Here is a 19,680-nt window from a genome sequence, read left to right as displayed (position 1 = left end):
CTGAGGTCTGAGCCCAGGGCCTCTCCCCCGAGGTGACTCCAGGCTGGGTGGGGATGGATTGCAGGGGAGCTGCTCACAATGACCCAGGTGGCCCGGGGCCTGGATCCCGATGGCTTCCTACTCCTCGACGTGGTGGTCAATGGCATCGTCCCCGAGAGCCTGGCGGACGCAGATCTGCAAGTGCAGGTTGGGGGAGAGCCCTGGGGTGTGCAGATGGGACGCGCATGAGAGAGTGGCATGTCCTGCCCCAGCCCTCCCCGAACAGCCGGGCCCACTTTCCTTCCTGACTCCCCAGCAGGGTCTGGGGCGTGGCCTGGCTGGGCCCAGGGGAGGAATAATCCCACGGCAGGAGGGCGCTCTGACCCAGCTTCACAGACAGCTCGAGGGTGCCCAGCTGGTTGGAAGAAGAGCTGAAGGGCCCACCAGGCCCACACCCCAGCATCCCCACTGGGGGCAGAGGGTCCCTCGCCCCTTGGAAGTCGACATCGTGATGTCCTCCCCGCCGGCCTCTTGCAGGACTTCCAGGAGCAGTACGTGCAGACGGGGCCCGGCCGGCTCTTTGTGGGCTCCACGCAGAGCTTCCTGCAGGACGGCCTCCTGTCGTTCCTGCGCGGCAACCACAGCATCCGGTACGACGCGGCCCAGGGCCCCCAGCCCCAGCTGGTGCAGCACCTGCGGGCCTCCGCTGTCAGCTCGGCCTTCGACCCCGAGGCCAAGGCCCTGCGCTTCCAGCTCTCCACGGCCCTGCAAGCTGGTGAGGACCCCGTGCCCTCTCCACGCCCCCCACTGCCCCAGCCAGATCCTGCCAGGGCCCCCACAAGGGCCTGGGCTCTCTATCCCCGGGAGCCTTGGGCACTGGGGCCCTCGTGTCCTCAGGGTCTGTCCCCTTTGCCTCGCAGAAGAGAATGAAGTCGGCTGCCCAGAGGGCTTTGAGCTGGACACCCAGGGAGAGTTTTGCGTGGGTGAGCACGCCTCCCCACCCCGGCGGGGACGAGGGAGGCCTCAGCCTGGGAGGGACGGAGGGCTGGAGGGCCCGTGAGCGCAGACCACCGGACCACTCCCCACCCCGCAGACAGGGACGAGTGCTCGCGCAGTCCCAGCCCCTGCGCCCACTCCTGCCGCAACGTGCCCGGCCGCTTCTCTTGCTCCTGCCCAGCTGGCTTCACCCTGGCCGGGGACGAAAGGACCTGCAGAGGTGAGTGGGCCCCAGGTGGAGAGGCTCGTCTTGGACCCGGCCCAGGTGTGCTCAGGGAGATTCCGGGGCTGGGACCCTGGCCAGGGCGCACATCCCTCAGGGCACGTGAACCTAGGGGTTCCCATGCCCTGTTCCCACTGAGAACCTCTTATTTTGAGGGCCACAGAGGGGAGAGGCTCAAGTACCGGGGGCGATGGGGATCTCTAAAGACACGCACGTGGCCGCCACGTGCTCGTGGCACGCACACCCGCTGAGCCTGGACGCGGCCCCAGAAGCTTTCCCAGCCCTCAGCGGGCATTTCCAGTCCACCGGGCTTGGAAGTGAGCTGATACCCGTCTGGCCTGCTTGCCCTGCTTGCCCCCATAATGAAGCTGCTGGACGATGAATCTGACCCTGGGACGCTGTCTGGACTCTGATCCCACACCCGTGTCCCTCCATCCCACCCACGGGGCCTGGTGTGGCCAAGTCTCTTCGGGGCACCCAAAGGGCATTATCGCAGCCTCACATCAGATGCTCCAGGCCAGGGCCTCCGGGCCCCTCAGGGGAGGCTCTGTGTGTCTGGGGGTGCCGAGATGATGGACAGAGCTAGCAGGAGGGGCGGGGACCTTCCTGCCAGGGGCTTCTGGGCCTAAGGACAAAGGCTGTGTGGGTAGGCGGGGCCTGGGGACGAGTGTTCCTGCAGCCCCTGCCCCCGTGCCCCCCCCCAGATGTGGACGAGTGCGCTTGGGAGGCCGACGCTTGCCGAGAGGGACAGCGCTGCGTGAACCTGCTGGGGTCCTACCGCTGCCTCCCTAACTGCAGGCCCGGCTTCCGGGTGGCCACTGATGGAGCCGGCTGTGAAGGTGACAGGGGCAGGGTGCCGGGCTGTCCCGACTCCCGGGGACCCAGTGGTTGCCAGGGTTCAGCAGAGGGCGTGCTGTGTGTCACTGGGACGCTGGGCCTTCGGGGAAACTGGAACTCTCTTGGCAGAAGGAGTCGAGTGAGGCCGGGGAGAAAGCCTGAGCTGGGCTCAGGAGGTCTGAGTCCTGACCCAGCCTGGCTGCTGGTGACTTGAGTCCCTTTGGCAAGTGTCTTTTCCTTTCTGGGTCTCAGGCTTCTCATCTGTCTGATGAAGGGGGACCAGGTCAGGGATGGCACACGTGTGCTACAGCTACTGCCACTTCCCCTCTTTCCCCTCGTGGGTCACGGTCCAGCCCACAGACAGCCTCTGAATCCTTCTCAACACGGCTGCTCCAGCTACAGTGGCTACTAGGAATCAGTGGCAGTGGGCCTTTGAGACAAAACCTAGGTGCCACCCCTGGATGGGTGACCTCTAGGGTCCTTCCTGTTCTAGAATTCTAGGCTTTCATGACTGTGGGTCCTCCTGGTTTCCCCAAGAGAGGCCGTCAGTGGAGAGGGAGAGCAAGGTAAACTTGGACTCAGAAGAGGCAGTCCTCCCACTATTTCATCCCATTTCATCCCATTTCTAGGGTTGCTCCTGCCTTCCTCCCGCCCTCCCTTCCTTTCTTCTCACCAGTTTTTGAGCCCGGCCCATAGACCAGGGTCCTAAGCCCTTCAGGTGCATATGATCCAGTTTTCTCCCCATGATCCCATGAAGGAGTCCTATCGTGACCCCTTTTTACAGATGCGGAAACTGAGGCTCAGAGAGGGACAGTTACTGGCTCAAGGATCAGGAGACATGGCAGAGCTGAGTCCAAACCCAGGACTCTGCCTCCAAAGCCCACCTTTTAAGCCCCTTCCTTCTTTTGGACCCAGAACCTTCTTACCCTCCAAAGCTGGTATAATTAGGAAGGGTGGTGGCAAACGCTGGCATTCCTCCTGGTGGCACTGAAGTTGGAGATGGGGACGCAGATGAGGCCCAGATGCGGAGACGCGTGGTATGTCCTAGGGGGAGGGACTGTGGGCTCAGCACCCCCCCGCCCTCGCCCCTGCCTTTCCAGATGTGGACGAGTGTCTGGAGCAGACGGACGAGTGTCACTACAGCCAGATCTGTGAGAACACCCCAGGCGGGCACCGCTGCGGCTGCCCCAGGGGGTACCGGGCCCAGGGCCCCGGCCTGCCCTGCCTAGGTATGGGGAGAGCCACGCCCTCCCTGGGACCCTGGTCAGCACCCACAGCTCACGGGCAGGGATCGGTTATGACGGGTGACGCTGAGTTCTGTGAATAGAACAGCAGCCGACACCGATTGCGTGCCCAGCATGTGACTGATCTGTGCTTTGCCTGCTGTTTCCACCGAAACCTCACCCCCTGCCCGGCCAGGTCACCTTCCCTGGGAGCCCAGGAGGAGGAGGCGGGTGGAGAGAAGTGGGTGGGTCTCAGAGAAGCTTTGCAGGTGGAATGGACCTCACCAGGAGGCTGAAGGGAGGGGTGCTGAGGGACACTGGGGTCTGGAGCCCAGAGCTGGGGGCGGTGGGGGGGTCCCCTCTGAGCAGCAGAGGCTGCAGCGGGAGAGGTGGCTGGGGGTGGTCCAGGAGAGGGAGGGCTTGGGGGCAGGCCTGTGTGCACGGGTGAGGCAGCTGGATTCTGGGGAGGGCCGGAGAGCAGCAGAGGCGGCTGGAGCCCGGTGGAGCGGCTGCCGCGCGCCCTGAGCCACCTTGGCACCCTGCCTGGCTCTGCTCCTCTCCAGATATCAACGAGTGCCAGCAGCTGCCCCGGAGCTGTGCCTACCAGTGCCTCAACCTCCAGGGCAGCTACCGCTGCCTGTGCCCGCCAGGCCAGACCCTCCTCCAAGACGGCAAGACTTGCGCCCTGCTGGAGCGCAGTGGACCAAACGTGACCACCGTCAGCCACCGGGACCCCTTGGTGGCCTGGCTGCGTCCCCGCGCCCCCGTCCCCGCTGGGTCCTACCACGCCTGGGTCTCCCTCCAACCGGGCCCCAGAGCCCTGAGCACGGGCCGGGCCTGGTGCCCTCCTGGCTTCATCCGGCAGAACGGCGTCTGCACGGGTAAGACCGAGCCCCAGCCGTGCCCACCGGGGACACACCCTGCTATGTTGTCTCAGGCTCCTGGGCTGGGCGTGTGGGTACCACACCCGTGTTCAGAAACCCAGGGTTCACAGGCAAGCGGGGTAGGCGGTGCAGGCAGATGGAAGCCTCCTTGCTACGAGGTTTCTTGGAGTCCTGGCTGTGCTCATCGGCGAGGGGCTTCCACAGCGGATGGAGTCCTGTCCAAACCATTTGACTTCAGAACACTTTACCCAGAGGGAGGGCAGATGTTCCCAGGAACCCACTTTGAGAACATGCCTCTTGGTGTGCAGAGGTGAAGTAGTCAGGCAGGGAAGGAGTATGTTCCAGGTTGACATGAGAATGTGAACAGGGACCGGGGGTTGCTACAGGGGCAGGGGGTGTCGAGGAGAGTCCCTGGGCCCTGCGGAGACTGGCGCCGGGCTGCAGAGGTGCGAAGGGGGAGGGTAGCCTGGAGGGCGGATGTGCTTCAGCGTTGCCGCCTGGGCAGAGGGTGTCCTGGAAGCGCTGTCTCCACCCCCCATGCCTTGGTGCAGAGCAAGCCCAGGGAGTCTCCTAACCTCGCAATCCAGGGTTGGGTGGGGCAGGGCAGGGAGAAGCCCGGGTGCCTAAGGCAGGGACTTCCCTGGCTTGTCCCGAGCCCTGCGGTTAGTCGTGTGGCCACCTGGGCGTCTGTGACTCAGTGTTTCTCTGTCCCCATCCCCCCACCCCGCCCCCATGCCCCGGGCCAGACCTGGACGAGTGCCGGGTGAGGGACCTGTGCCAGCACGCCTGCCGAAACACCGAGGGCAGCTACCAGTGCCTCTGCCCCGCTGGCTACCGCCTCCTCCCCAGCGGGAAGAACTGCCAGGGTGAGCAGGAAGGGGCTTCTCTCACCCAGTCTGCTCTCTCCAGCCCCTTCCCAACCATCTCATGTGAGGGAGGGGCAGGGAGGGGGTAAATGCCACCCCCAGGTGGCCAGAGCCAGGCCGGGACCCACACTCCAAGCAGGAGCTAAGAAACTGCATGGGCAGCTCTGAAAACAGCCCTGGGGGTCGGCTGCTGCTCTGCTGTGTGTCACTGGGCAACTCACTTCACCTCTCTGTGCCTCAGTCTCCTGGTGAGATGGGGCTAACAGAGCCCTCCCCTAAATGTTGGGGAGAGACGTGTGGAGGGCGGGCACAGAGCCGGTGCTCGCAGCAAGGCAGCTGCTGCTGGGAGTAGCAGGGAAGTCCTCTAACTTCCAGGCCAGTGCATTTTCCCTAACTAAGGTGCTCTGGGGTCCGGCCAGCCATGCTGCTTCTTCCCTGTAAAGCAGGAATCATGTCTGCCTTGCCAGTCTCCATCCCCCCCTCTCTGTCACGGGGGTCAGTGATTGTCCTCTGAGAGAGTGGGGCTCCTCCGGGGGGCAGAGAAGGATCATGGGCAGTGACTCCTCTGGGTCCGAGGGCAGCCCTCATCTCCCCCAGCCTCTCCACCCCAGCTGTAGCCTTAGGAGGTCCCCAGAGTGCCCACCTGGGGAAATGGGGAGGTGCTAGGAGACTGCCACCTGGGCTATCATGGGTCAGGCTGGCTGGGGACCGGGGAAGGGGCCGTGCACCTCGCTGCCCTCGGAAGGCATCTCTCTCCCACTTAACCCTCCCCCCACGCCTTCCCTGGCTCCTTCTTGGGCCCCTCCCCCTTTGCTCCATCTTTTTACCCCCCATCTCTTCACCTACTTCCCTGCCCAGACATCGACGAGTGTCAGGAGGACGGCATCGAGTGCGGGCCCAGCCAGATATGCTTCAACACCCGCGGCAGCTACCAGTGTGTGAACACGCCGTGTCCTGCCACCTTCCGGCAGGGCTCCAGCCCTGGGTAAGGGCTGAGTTGGCAAGGGGGCGAATGGGGAGGATTCCCTGCCAGGATCTGGGCAGCCGACACTCTGGCTCCTGTATAGCCAGAAGGAGGAAGGAGGGCCTCCAGGAAGGCCCTGTCTTGGGCAGAGACCCTCTTAGGGTCATTGGGTCAACCCTGCCAGGACTCCTGGGTGGGGCCCCTGAGCTCACGGGGCAGTGTGCCCTCAAGCACTTTCCTGCAGCCACTTGGGGTGAGAGCTCACCTGGACAGTATCATTCCCTGCACAGTGATGCTTGGGCCATGCGTGGAGCACAGGGGGCTGGGAGACGCCAGAGTCGGGAGAGAACTGGAGGGAGGGGTGCTGGGAGATGGACACACAGGGACACATGGGAACACATGCATACATTCAGGAAACTCTGGACACAGGAACACACGTGCAGGTGCATAAACCCCACCCAGAATCCCACGCAAAACCCCAGGGCTCAGACACGCGCAGCTACACAAACACAAAATACATTTCTCTCACTATGGCTACAGACACTCCTAAACGTGCACAGACGCGGGGACGGGCCTTGGCTGGCGCCAACCGGCTGCAGCTGTTAGGGGAAGGAACCTGGGGTGGCGACTTGCCCCGGACTCTACTAACCAGGAAGCCTAGGCTGAGGTGGGGGGAAAGAGGGAGTGGGCGCCCTTGGCAAGGCTGAGCACGAGTCTTTGAGCACAACCCCACCCCCCCAAATCCAGAGCCCGTGACTCAGCTCTGGGGCTCCGGGGGACATGGAGGGCTGTAAATTTTATCACCTATGGGGGGACCTGCTCAGATGGGAAAGGGCACGTCTCTGGCTTCCTGGGGCCTCAGTTTGCTGCTCTCTAAAATGGGCTAACAGTGGCGCTTGTAGAGAGGCACAGGGCGCGTGGGGTGGGGGGTCGGCGCATGGTTGAACTGCGGAGGTCGGGGGTGAGATCCGCTTTATGCGACCGGGCACGCTCAGATGGCAACCCAGAGTCCGTCGGTCTGCCCCGCCCGCAGGACGTGCTTCCGGCGCTGCTCGCAGGACTGCAGCGCGGGCGGCCCCTCCACGCTGCAGTACAAGTTGCTGCCGCTGCCCCTGGGCGTGCGCGCCCTCCAAGAAGTGGCCCGCCTGGCCGCCCTCTCCGAGGCCGGCGTCCCCGCCAACCGCACGGAGCTCAGCGTGCTCGAGTCCGACCCGCGCAGCCCCTTCGCCCTGCGCCCGCTGCGCGCCGGCCGCGGCGCGGTCTACACCCGCCGCGCGCTCACCCGCGCGGGCCTCTACCGGCTCACCGTGCGCGCCGCGGCGCCGCGCCACCAAAGCGTCTTCGTCTTGCTCATCGCCGTGTCCCCCTACCCCTACTGAGGGTCGCAGTCGTGGGCAGCGGCTCTGGGGCCAGCGACCTCCGGGGATGGGGGGTGGAGAGGCCCCGGCCGCACCGCCCAGGTGGCCCTTGCCCACGCCACCTGCTGTGGCAAGCGACGTCATCTTCTCCCGTCCCGTGCGTCAGCGAGACCTGCAGCAAACACGACCCTGCGCGCAGCCTTGACCCTGGGACAGCGAGAACCCGAGCTCCCCCTAGTCCCCCGCCCCCCGCCCCGTGGGGGTGGAGCCCGGCAGGCAGGTGACAAAGGCTGCCCTTAGGTGGCAAAGGGCAAAGGGTTGAGGTGAAGCCTGACCAGCTTCTCCAGGCTTGCCCCAAGCCCCAGGGGAACCTGGCCCGGGACACAGGGCACCAAGACACCCGAGGGGAGGGGCACACCCTACTCTGTGGGGACGGCGGCAGTTGTCACCCGCCCATACCTGGCACTGTCATCCTGACCCGGTGTGTGTATGTATACTATAAAAACGTTTGCTTTTACCAATTCGATTTCTTGATCCAGTTATCTTGCTTTGGTAAGGAGGGGCTTTGGCTGGGAGGGAGACCACCACCCTTCTGGTCCAGGAGCACCAGAGGAGGAGTCCAGGAGCCTCTGCTCTTTATTCGTAGGGCGGCTCTGGCACCTTTCTGGGCTCAGTTTAGTCGTCCAAAAATATGAAAATACGACAGTGTCCCCACCCCCAGGGCTGTGGGGAGAATTAAATGAGAAGGAAATTTATCACACAGACAGCAGCTATCCATGGTAGCAAAAAGTAATGCTTAATTAAGAATAATTCCTAATTATATTTAATGAATTAATTAAATTTAACCATTCCGTCATCCACCAAAGATTCATTAGGTCCTGCTTATGTGCCAGGCGGTGAACGTAAAAATCCCTGTGCTTGTGAACTTACGTTCTTCGAGGCGAAGCGTTTATAAACAGCAAGGAAATGAAGAGTGAAATGTGTACTTGTCTGTCAGCGAGGGTGCTGGGGAGAAAACCTAAGCTGGGAAGGGCGGGTTAGGGGGCAGTTTTTAATAGGCCGTCAGCGCGGGCCTCACTGAGAAGGCGGCATCGGAGCAGAGACCTGAGCAAGGTGAGGGAGACAGCCGTGCAGACATCTGCGGGAAGGGTGTTTTGGCGGAGGGAACAGCAAATACCAGGGCCTTCTGGCAGGAGGATGCTCTGGGGTGGTGGTGGGGTAGCTGGAGCTGGGGGTCGGTGGGGGGAAGGAAGAGGGAGGTGTGATTAGAAAGGTAAGCGGGGTGGGGCAGATCCTGGGAGCCTCTGGGCCTGTGTAGGGCTCTTGGCTTTGACAGGGGGAGCTGGGGAGGGACACGATTAGAGTGTCTATTTATGTATTGACCTGTCTCCAGTGTGCTGGGACAGGACTCCTGAGAAGCCCAGCGCTGCTTTTCCTCCCACTCCCCGCCGACCCTGTCCCTGCCCTCCTGCCTGGGCTGCCTGCAGCCCCTGCCAGCTGTCCCTCAACACAGTCTCTGGCAGAAGGAGGCTGTCTGTCTTGCACGTGGTTCTGGAGAGGAGGGATCCTTTCTTCCGGCTGTCTTTGGTCAGTGTGACTCTGTCACCTACCCCTTAGCATCCCCGTCTCTCATCTGGGCAACAAGGAAAGCTGAGTTATTTCCCACTAAGGTATGAATGACCATCAGACTTCATAAACGGAGCCTTCCAGCAATGCTGGGGTGAACGGAGAAGGAATCTCTGTGTGCATTTTACAGATGGAGAAAAGGACGCCCAGAGGGAACATGGCCCAGTCACTTGCTTGATAGGTGACCGGTTAATGGTTAGACGGGGACTCCTGACTCCCACCAACAGCCCCAACTGAATCTTCCCCAGGGCACTCCCACTTTCAAAGTTGGTTTCTTTTGAATCAGAGGTCTGCAAACATCTTCTGTAAAGGACCAGATAGTGAATCTTTTTGGCTTTGGGGAACGTATTAAGCTACTCCCCTGGCCGTTGCAGGGCAAAAGCGGCCACAGCCAACACACAAAGGCGGAGTGTGGCTGAGTTCCAGTAACGCTTTGTTTGCGGGCTCTAACTTCGAATTCATGTCATTTTCATGTGTCGTGGAAGTCTTTTTTTGATTTTTTTTCAACCATTTACAAATGCAAAAACCATTCTTAGCTTGCAAGCTTTACAAAACCAGTTAGGGACCATAGTTGGCCAATCCCTGGTTTAAAGCACAGAAGTTACCAATGGTGAAATTTCAGGCTGGGTGGGGAGAGATTCCAGGAAGGAGGGAAGCAGGGAGGGAGGAAGGGGCTTCCCAGTTCCCCCTCATACGCCATTTGTCCAGGGCCCAACCTGTAGAGACTTTACTTGGACTGAACTACCCTCTTTGTGCAGCCCTAGGGGCCATGGGTCACAACTTGACCCCTGCCGTTTGCTGGGCTGTTAATATTTTATGGAGCCAGGGACGTTGCAGCCCATGCAAGTGTCAGCCCTGGGGCCGTGGCATCGAAGCGCTGAGAACTGCCGCTCTCTCCTGCCTCGTGCTCCCCAGACTCACCCTGGCCCTTCATGTTTGTCAAAATACCATTTGTAGACTGTTCAATGCCCTATAGACCTGAGTTTATTTAATTCTCCCAGGAACTCCAGAGGCAAAGAATATTATGTCCATTTCACAGATGAACGATGGGGGCTCAGAGAAGGTGAGCCACTTGTCCAAACTCACACAGCATGGAGGGGAGGGGAAGAGAAGGACTCGATGCAGGCCCATCTGACTCTGCAGCCCAGGCCTCCAGCCTCCAGGCTCCCCTACCTCCATTCTCCAAGGAGGGAAGATGGGGAGAGAGGAAGGTCCAGGCGCAGAGGCTGAAAAGGAGGGACATCGGCAACTCAAGCCCGGAGGAGCTGCCCAGGGAGTGTGCATTCCGTCGGCCTCCTTTCTCTCCCACCTTCTCCTAAATTTCCCATTCGAGGCTCTGAAACAGGGGCAAGTGAGAAGGAGCGATTGCTCAAAGTCCCACAGCAAGCCAGGGGCAGAGTTGGCCTGGAATCCAGGCTGTGATTCCGAGTCTCGTGCTCCCCACTCCCCCCACATCCACAGGATGGTTGCCGAGGAGAGGAGGTGCCTCCCAAGGGAGCTCAGCTCCAAAGGGGTGTTTTCCACTCTGCTTTTCCAGCTGCCGCCACCATTGGCCAGGGCCCCATCCAGCCGCCCGGCCTCTGAGGCTTCTCTGAACCATCAGGGCTGGAAAACAGCCCTGCAGGTCACTCATTAAACTCCCTGATGCAGCTTTTCCAAGAGCCCACACTGGACTTTATGTTCCCTCTGGGCAGGGACTGGTAACCTGGGGTCCAGCCCAGAGGACACTCTTTGTTTCTGGGGCCAGTGCCCAGGCCTGGACAGCAGCAAAGTGGCTTCTGGTGTCAACCATGAGATGGTTGCTGGGCGAGGTGCTTGGGGTCGCTACACACCCTGGGCCCTCCACGACCTGCGAGTGCAGAGCCCTTGAGTGGCAGAGGAGAGACGGAGGATAAGAGGGACCTACTCCACGGTTAGGTCCACAGGCTGCATCTATGTTTTTAGGTTGCCAGGGGACTTAACAAGGTCACATCCATTGAGTGTGCCCTTCAGTTCAGACAAGTTGACCCCACAGTCAGAGCTGACCCTTGGAAAATGCACCCTGGCTGCAGTGTGGAGGGTGCATTAGAGCGGACAGGAAGACAGGTGAGGTGTCTCCTGCAGAGGTACGGGTGAGAGGTGATGGTGATCTAAGACCACAGCAGTGAGGGGAATTCCCTGGTGGTCCAGTGGTTAGGACTTGACACTTTCACTGTCGTAGGCCCAGGTTCCATCCCTGGTTGGGGAACTAGGATCCCGCAGTCTGCACGGCACAGCCAAAAATAAATAAATAAATAAATAAAATAAAAAGGGGGGAAAAAAAGAAAGACAACAGCAGTGGGGAGAGGGGGAGGGGACCAGAGCCCTCATTTTCCTCTCTTTTGTTGCCGGAGATTTCAGGCAACTCTTGTGTGCCAGCATGAGAGACAGCATATGACAAGGGACCAATGTGGTGGGAGGAGGGGAAGGGGTCAGAGAAGCATCCCCAAGGAATAGTATGTGCAAAGACCGTAAGACAAGGAAGAGCTTGGCACATTGAAGAAATTGCAAGCAGGCCAGTGCAGCTGGAGTGCAGTGGGTGGGGGCAGAAGAGGAAGTACAGGGTTCTAGATTTTATCCTAAGAATGATGGGGGACCATCAAAGTCTTCATAGAAATCATTTCAACTCAATATTTCAGAATTCATTATCTCTAAACTTTAAAGAATATTTTTAAAAAAGATATCTACAATACCATTATCATACTTTAAAAAATCAACAATAATTCCTTGCTATCAAGCATCCTGTCAGTGTTCAAACTTCCAATTGCTCATAAAGACGGTATTTCTTTTTTGCTTAAAAAAAAAACCCCAGGATCCAAATAAAGGCTACATGTTATGATTGATTACATCCTCTGCGTGTCTTTTAACTCAAAGTTCCCCTGTCTCTCTTTTTCTTAAAAACAAACTTTATTGAGATAGAATTAGTCTGGGAATGCAAGGTTGGTTCAACACCTGAAAATCAAGCAATGTAATTTACCACATTTACAGAATAAAGAGAAAATCGTATCGTCTCAATAGATGCAGAAAAAAACATTTGACAAAGTTCAGTCCCTACTCATGACAAAAACATAAAAGTGAACTTCTTCACCTGTGAAAAACATCTAATAAAAACCTACAACTAACACCGTACTTAATGGTGAAAGACTGAATGAATGATCCTCTAAGATCATGAACAAGCCAAGGATATCCACTCCCACCAATTCTATTCAACATTGTACTGGGGTCCTCACCATTGGAATAAGGCAAGAAAAAAGGCACAAAGATAATACAGGGAAAGGGGAAAACTGTCTCTATTCACAGTCAACATTATTGTCTGTATAGAAAACCCTAAGGTATTTACAAAACTCTACTAGAATTAATCAGCAAATTTAGCAAGTGCAGAAGACAAGGCCAGTAAACAAAAATCAGTTGTGTTTCTATATATTAACAACAACTGATTGGAAAATAAAATTTTAAATACTATTTACAAGAGTATCAAAAAACTTAAAAGACTTAGAAATAAATTTAATGAAAGATAAGCAAGACCTGTACACTGAAAACTATAAAACATTGCTTAGACACCTGAGTCAAGATGGAGCTTTCGGCACTCCTACTGAAAATGAGGACATTTGTACCACCCATCAGAGATGCCCCACGTGCCAGGTCTTCGTCTTCTCTAAACAAAAGGCTTGGGCATTTGCCTGAGCATCGGCTGCCACCTGGCAAGTCATCCAAGGTGTCCAATAAAATATCCGTCTCAAAGCTGGGCTCTGGAGCAGCCATACCTCTGACCCCAAGAAGCCCTATCTCTTCTAGCGCCAGAGGTGACCTGTTCACACTGATGCCACGGATCCCAGCCCTTTCCCATAATAGCCACACATGCTTTCCCAAATGGAGGACGTCTACTCTCGCCTGGTCCATTTACAACCCCTGATCACCAGCAGGGACCTTTTTTTTTTTTTAATTAATTTTTATTGGAGTATAGTTGCTTTACAATGTTGTGTTAGTTTCTGCTGTGCAGCAAAGTGAATCAGCCATATGTATACATACATCCACTCATTTTTAGATTTCTTTCCCATTTAGGTCACCACAGAGCATTAAGTAGAGTTCCCCATGCCATTCAGTAGGTTTTCATTAGTTATCTATTTTATACATAGTAGTGTATACATGTCAATCCCAATCTCCCAATTCATCCCACCTCTCCTTCCCCCCTTGGTAACCATAAGTTTCTTCCTCTACATCTGTGACTCTATTTCTGCTTTGCAAATAAGTTCATCTGTACCATTTTTCTAGATTCCACTTATAAGCGATATTATATGATATTTGTTTTTCTCTTTCTGTCTTACTTCACTCTGTATGACAATCTCTAGGTCCATCCACGTCTCTACAAATGCCACTATTCCATTCCTTTTTATGGTTGAGTAATATTCCATTGTATATATGTACCACATCTTTATCCATTCCTCTGTCAATAGACATTTAGGTTGCTTCCATGTCCTGGCTATTGTAAATAGTGCTGCAATGAACATCGGGGTGCATGCATCCTTTCGAATTCTGGTTTTCTCCAGATATATGCCTAGGAGTGGAATTGCTGGGTCATATGGTAGCTCTGTTTTTAGTTTTTTTAAGGACCCTTCATAGTGTTCTCCGTAGTGACTGTACCAATTTACATTCCCGACAACAGTGTAGGAGGGTTCCCTTTTCTCCACACCTTCTCCAGCATTTATTGTTTGTAGGGTTTTTGATGATGGCCATTCTGACCGGTGTGAGGTGATACTTCATTGTAGTTTTGATTTACAGAAATGTAGATCAATGGAACAGGATAGAAAGTCCAGAGATAAACCCACGCACCTATGGCCAGCTAATCTATGACCAAAGAGGCAAGAATATACAATGGAGAAAAGACAGTCTCTTCAATAAGTGGTGCTGGGAAAACTGGATAGCCACATGTAAAAGAATGAAGTTAGAACACTCCCTGACACCATACACAAAAATAAACTCAAAATGGATTAAAGACCTAAATGTAAGACCAGACACTATAAAACTCTTAGAGGAAAACATAGGAAGAACACTCTTTGACATAAATCACAGCAAGATCTTTTTTGATCCACCACTAGAGTAATGAAAATAAAAACAAAAATAAACAAATGAGACCTAATTAAACTTAAAAGCTTTTGCACAGCAAAGGAAACCGTAAACCAAAGGAAAAGACAACCCTCAGACCAGGAGAAAATATTTACAAATGAAGCAACTGACAAGGGACTAATTTCCAAAATATACAAACAGCTCATGCAGCTCAATATCAAAAAAACAAACAACCTAATCAAAAAAAGGGGTGGAAGACCTAAATGGACATTTTTCCCAAGAAGACATACAGATGGCCAACAAACACATGAAAAGATGCTCAGCAGGGACCTTTTGTTTGTTTTTTTTATATATTTATTTTTATTTTTGGCTGCGTTGGGTCTTTGTTGCTGCGCACAGGCTCTTCTGTAGTTGCGGTGAGCAGGGCCACTCTCCGTTGCGGTGCACGGGCTTCTCATTGGGTGGCTTCTCTTGTTGCAGAACATGGGCTCTAGGTGCGCGGGCTTCAGTAGTTGTGGCACTTGGGCTCAGTAGTTGTGACTCGCGGGGTCTAGAGCGCAGGCTCAGTAGTTGTGGAGCACAGGCTTAGTTGCTCTGCGGCATGTGGGATCTTCTCAGACCAGGGCTCGAACCCGTGTCCCCTGCATTGGCAGGCGGATTCTTAACCACTGTGCCACCAGGGAAGCCCTCAGCAGGGACCTTTGAAACTCTAGCTCTTGTAGCTCTGGGTCCTGCTGGTCTATATCCTTAAAAGAGCCTCACCTGAGATTTCATGTCAAATAAGGAGCTGTTTTGTGACACCTGCTATATTTCAACATTATCTCAGAGATACACTTCTGATCTAAAGCACATATTGAATTCACCACAAATGAAGACCATCTCAAGATGTAGACTGACCTGAGTTTCTTTCTCATTGCTCATATAAACAGCAATTAATCCTTTTGAATAAACAGTTTTAAGTTTGGGTATTTTTTAATGTTGGGAAATTTATGAAGATGTAAATTAATGGAGAGATATACCACGATCATGGATTGAAAACCTCAATATTGTTAAGATGTCCATTCTCCCTTAGCTGATATATAGATTTATTGCAATCCCCAATCAAAATCTCAGCAGGTTTTTTATATAAACAGACAAGCTCTTCCTACTATTTCTATGGAAATGCAAAGGACCTGGAATAGCTAAAATAGTTTTGAAACAGAACAAAGTTGGAAGATCTATACTATCTGACTTCAAAACTCACGGTAAAGCTATAGCAATCAAGATGGTGTGGTATTGGCATTAGGATAAATAAATAATGGAACAGAAGACGGAATCCAGAAATCGACCAACACTTACATGGTCAATTAATTTTCAACAAAGGTGCCAACACAGTTCAATGGGGAGAGAAAAGTCTCCAACTAATGTTGCTAGAACAATGGGGAACCGATATGGGAAAAAAATGAACCACCCGAGTTCAGTCTCTTCTCACCTTGATCTGTGCCCCTGGGCAACTATCCACCCTGGTGCCCAGTGGGCACCTGTTTTCCTCTCAGGAGAGCTGTGACCTCACTGCTCCTCACGTAACCAGTGCCTATGCTTCAGGAAGGGACAGTCCTCTGGGCTGGAGCCATTTCTGCAGCAGGGAGTAAAGGTCCCCACAGCCTGTGGCCCTGGGACTGAGGCTCTGGCTCCTCCACCAATTCAGTTTAAGCCTGAGCTAGAGTAGAGGGTTTGGGCTAGAGCTCCAGACCCTGGGTTCTTGTCCTGCTCTGCCACTTACATGCTGTGTGGCCTTGGGGAAGATACACCCTCTCTCTGAGCTGCAGGTTCCTGTCGGTAAATTGTGGATGACAATGATAGCGACTTCATACAGGGTAGTCGTGAAAATCAAATGAACGTAAGCAAAGAAGAGTGTTCAGTGATAACCGTGAGGGTTGTGGTTATTATGGCCCAGATCCAACCAGACATCCTAGGGAATGCTGACTTATCTCTTCTTCCACCCCATGCCCCCCACCCATCCATCCTCGACTGGAGGGGCTCAGCCCTCACCCAACCCTCTTCCTAAGGTCTGGGTAACAGGGATTCTCTCTGGGGCCACCATGACTTTGGGGAGCTTGGGAGAACATTAGGTCTTCCTGCCCCAGGTTCCCTCTCCACTTCCTCTGCAATAAGTCCAAGGAGGTGGCTCCGCTCCATCCATGCCTTCCCCAACTTTCTCGAAGGGCAGTGACATCTTAGAGGAAGAAACAAGGACAGAGCACAAAGCCAGGGGATGGAGGCTTAAAGGCAGGGCAGAGGGGATTCCCTGGTGGTCCAGTGGTTAGGACTCTGGGCCTCCACTGCAGGGGGCATGGGTTCGATCCCTGGTCAGGGACCCTTGAGGGAGTGTTGTTTTGTGGCTGCCCCTCACTCGCCCGCTGCTAGTGTGGAAGGCCAGGGGCGGCTCTGCATGGCCCCAAGGTGGCCCAGTGAGTGGGCTAAGGGGGTTCAGCCACCATCCCAACCTCCTGCGGGAAGGTGACTCAAGTCACCACAGTCACCCAGCCCCACTGGGCTCACAGGGGCCCCCTTGCCATCACGGCCACTTCTGGGGCTTGGGTGCCAGAGGTTGGGGGTCTCACAAGAAGCTGCGGCTTTGCTTTCAAGTTGGTTTGATGCTTTCTCCCTCCTGAAGGACTCACAGCTACTCATCTGGCCGAGGTGCTTGAGTGACTGGACGGGAGTGTGCGGCAGGGGGACAGGGGACTGGGCGGCAGAAGGACTAAGAGTGACTAGACCAGCAGCCTTCACCCCTCTCTGCAGAGGCTCCCTTTCTCTGGCTGCTTCTTGGTTGCAGGAAGGGGCCTGGGACAGGGCTGCCTCCTTACCGTGACCTACACCCCTGCGTCTTTTCCATGATGGCTGGATGGCTAACCTGGCAGGGCTGCCTCAGGGCTCCCACCTCCAGGGCGGGTTTGGGGCTTGGAGGATTTGGGAAGCCGCCCTCTGGAGGTCAGTCCTAACCGAGGTGTTGTCTTGGACAGGTTGGGACCAGCTGTTTTACTGGGTTGTGGTTGCAGTAACTGGTGCTCTGGGGCCTATAAACCAGGCTGGAAAACTTCTGACACAGAACCTTCTGGAGGCCAGACTGGGGACACAACTCCCTGTTTATTTTGTGAACCTCAATTTTCCCTGCTGTTCAATGGGTTAGCAGTGGGCCAGTCTTCTATTCACTATTTACTGGGTGCCCTCGGGAGTTTGGTCAGGTGCCAGGCTCTGGGGAGACAGCCAGGAACCAGCCCTGGACTGAGGGATGAAACCCCGACCTTCTAGGGCCACCTCCACCTCAGTTTTCTCACCAATACAATGGGCTCCGGCTCACGGGGACTAGAACGGGGGAGGGAGGGGCTTTGAGGTCTGTAGAAAGGCCACCACGACACAAAAATGGGCATGAAACTCACGAGCTTAAGGGGCTTTTATTCCACTCCCACGGCGAAGCGCTTGAGCGTTCCCCACGGGCCAGGCGGCAAGTGTGGCAGGAGGGCTTGTCACCCTGTCAGTCGCGAGGATTCCAGCCACTACCGCGCCCAGGGGAGCCGCCAGCCCGCGGGCCGGGGCCTCCAGAACCTGCGGCCGGGGCGGGGGCCCGGCCGGGAGGGTGTGTCGGCAGCGGGGTGGGCAGGAGGGAAGGAGGGAAAGGGGCGGGGCGAGGAGGCGGGGCAAGGCCTGGCCCCGACCCCCGCCGGCGGCCGCGAACGCGGAGCCGCTCCGCGAGGGGGCCGGGCCCGGGGGCGGGGTCTGTTGCTCTCATCCTCCGACTTGTCCCCGGCCCCCGGCCCTGCCCTCTGCCCCGTGCTTATAACCCGGGATGCGCGCCGCAACCAGCCCTGCTCCACCGCCTGCCGCCGCCGCCTGCCTCCCGGTAAGGAGTCCCCTTCCCACTCCCCAGCCTAGGTCGCCCTCTGCCCGGACCCCACCGAGAACGAGCCGAGGAGGCGGAGGGGACCGCGCGCCCCGGGCTCGGACCTGGACGGGCGGGCAGGGGGCCGACGCCCGGACTCCTGTTGCTCAAACGCTTGGCGGCCGGATTCCTGGCTCCCTTGGGCCGCGGAGAGGGGACCGGGGCGCGAGTCCGGGGGTCTGAGGGGCAGGTCGGGTTACTTGTCGCCTTTGCGGGCCGAGGTCCTTTCTGGATTTTCCTTCTCCGATCCAATTTCCCTTATGCCGCGAGCCCCACAAGTGGAGACCTTGGGAACCCGGAGGGTGTGAGGATTCCCGATTCTCTCGGCCCCTCTCTGGCCCTGGTATCTTGTGTCCGCCTCTTTTCCTCTGCCCGCAACCAGAGGTCCAGCCTCACCGCTGCGCCTCGCGCGCCCCCGGGGCTTGGGCATCTCGGCCCCTCCCACAGCCCCAGCCTCAGTTTCCCCCGGGCGGGTCGCTCCGGGCTCCGGGTGGCCCACCCCGGTGCCTTGGGTGTGGCTGTGCTCCCTCCCCTGCAGGGGGCGTCAGTCGCGCGGCTCTGCCTTCTGAAAGGGCTCCGCGTTCTCTGGCCGGTGGGGCGGGGGCCTCGCCTCGCCGCGGTGCCCGGTTTCCGGCTGGCACTGGCCTGTGGGAGGGACCGCTCGTCAGGAAATGTCAGCCGTCCTGATGCCTGTTGCCTTTGGCCCCTGGGGCGGCCTCGCCCTCCAGGGAAGGAGAGCCTCTGTGAAATGCAGGAAGCTCCTCTCCCATCCTGCCAGGGCTCTTCCCGAGGAGGCCCCGTGACCTGGCCGCCTCAGTGCTCCTCTCTGCAAAGTGGGGCGTCTCCTCCCGAGAGCAGCGCCGTCTGGCTGCACATCCCGGGCAGGAGCAAACCTGTCCTTTCCCCAGGGATGGATCAAATCGGCCCTGGGCTTTGATCCCTCCCCGCCACACCCAAGCTGGTGACAGAAGAAGGCAGGTTCTGGAGGCCCGCAGACCCCAGCCCGGAAGGCAGGCACAACTCCACAACTGGGTGAGCCTTCGGGTCAGCCTCCCAGAGTCCTAAGCCTCAGTTTCTCCATTCGTCATGGCCGGCACAGGCTCAGGGCTCAGGAAACAGTAAGGGGATGTATACTGTTGAGAAGGGTGCCTGGGTCCGTTCACTCCCTGTGTCTGGGGAGTGACTCACCGGGTGCTGCCGCGCTGGGCGTTCAGAGCAGGAGACAGGGTCCCTGCCCTCCTGTCTTAGGTTCTGGTGGGGGAGGGAGACAGCAGAGGCAGAAACAGCCACAAAGGGCATGGGAACTGGATAGGAACTGGAGGAGCCTCCGTTCTATACTGCCTCCCCCCGCCCATCCCCGTCTCAGAGCCAGGGCAGGGGGTCCCGTCCCGGTGGAGCCACCTGTGCGTTACGCTGAGAAGTAATTCTGGCTCTGCTGAGCGCTGGTGAATGAGTGGGGAATGCTTCCGGCTGAGCGCCTAGATCCCAGGCCAGGCACAGGATGAGGTGGAGGGAGGCCCCCACTCAGCACAGTCTGAGCCCCCCTGAGTACCCACAGGTGCCCCCGTCAGCTGCCTGCCTCCCCTGGGCATGTGTGGTCAGTTGGCTCTGATGGTAACCGTTTCCCTGGCCCAGGGCCCCAGGAGCCTGACTTGCGGGGGGGGCCAGGCCCAGGCTCACCGGCTGGGCAAGCACTTTCCCATGCCCCATCTCGCCCTCG

General features: G+C 56.9%; 3 protein-coding genes across 6 annotated transcripts in view; all 3 read left to right on the top strand.

The window, feature by feature from the left end:
• The window catches only part of HMCN2 (hemicentin 2), a 44,066-nt gene extending 42,175 nt beyond the window's left edge, over positions 1 to 1,891 (top strand). The window contains 3 exon segments of the mRNA XM_027104531.1: positions 65 to 186; positions 517 to 754; positions 900 to 1,891. Coding sequence (XP_026960332.1) covers positions 65 to 186; positions 517 to 754; positions 900 to 1,039 — 500 coding nt within the window. The 3' untranslated portion in view covers positions 1,040 to 1,891.
• On the top strand, positions 1,389 to 7,840 carry LOC113619389 (hemicentin-2-like). The gene is made up of 7 exons (XM_027104100.1): positions 1,389 to 1,529; positions 1,785 to 2,037; positions 3,136 to 3,264; positions 3,822 to 4,139; positions 4,889 to 5,008; positions 5,867 to 5,993; positions 7,006 to 7,840. Exons 1-7 carry the CDS (start codon positions 1,389 to 1,391, stop codon positions 7,349 to 7,351), a joined length of 1,434 nt encoding a protein of 477 aa, XP_026959901.1. The 3' UTR covers positions 7,352 to 7,840.
• A 9,874-nt stretch (positions 7,841 to 17,714) lies between these two features.
• The window catches only part of ASS1 (argininosuccinate synthase 1), a 50,990-nt gene continuing 49,024 nt past the window's right edge, over positions 17,715 to 19,680 (top strand). For 3 of the 4 annotated variants that reach the window (XR_003432438.1, XR_003432439.1, XM_027104530.1), the window contains exon 1: positions 17,800 to 17,921. The gene's annotated coding sequence lies outside the window, so the exon portion shown is untranslated. Of the gene's footprint in view, positions 17,922 to 19,680 lie in introns of all 4 variants that reach the window. The other variant, XM_027104529.1, reaches the window with a different exon arrangement.

The sequence above is a fragment of the Aethalodelphis obliquidens genome, unplaced genomic scaffold (genome assembly GCF_003676395.1).
Source record: "Aethalodelphis obliquidens isolate GAN/ISIS:26980383/991018 unplaced genomic scaffold, ASM367639v1 scaffold7, whole genome shotgun sequence".
NCBI classification, from domain to species: domain Eukaryota; kingdom Metazoa; phylum Chordata; class Mammalia; order Artiodactyla; family Delphinidae; genus Aethalodelphis; species Aethalodelphis obliquidens.
This window is presented reverse-complemented; position numbering and strand designations above follow the sequence as displayed.

Coding starts and splice junctions, on each gene's coding strand:
- LOC113619389 (XM_027104100.1), top strand. CDS start 1,389: ATGGGGATCTCTAAAGACACGCACGTGGCCGCCACGTGCTCGTGGCAC. Junction 1,530..1,784: donor TTGGAAGTGAGCTGATACCC/GTCTGGCCTGCT, acceptor GGACAGAGCTAG/CAGGAGGGGCGGGGACCTTC. Junction 5,009..5,866: donor CAGCGGGAAGAACTGCCAGG/GTGAGCAGGAAG, acceptor TTCCCTGCCCAG/ACATCGACGAGTGTCAGGAG.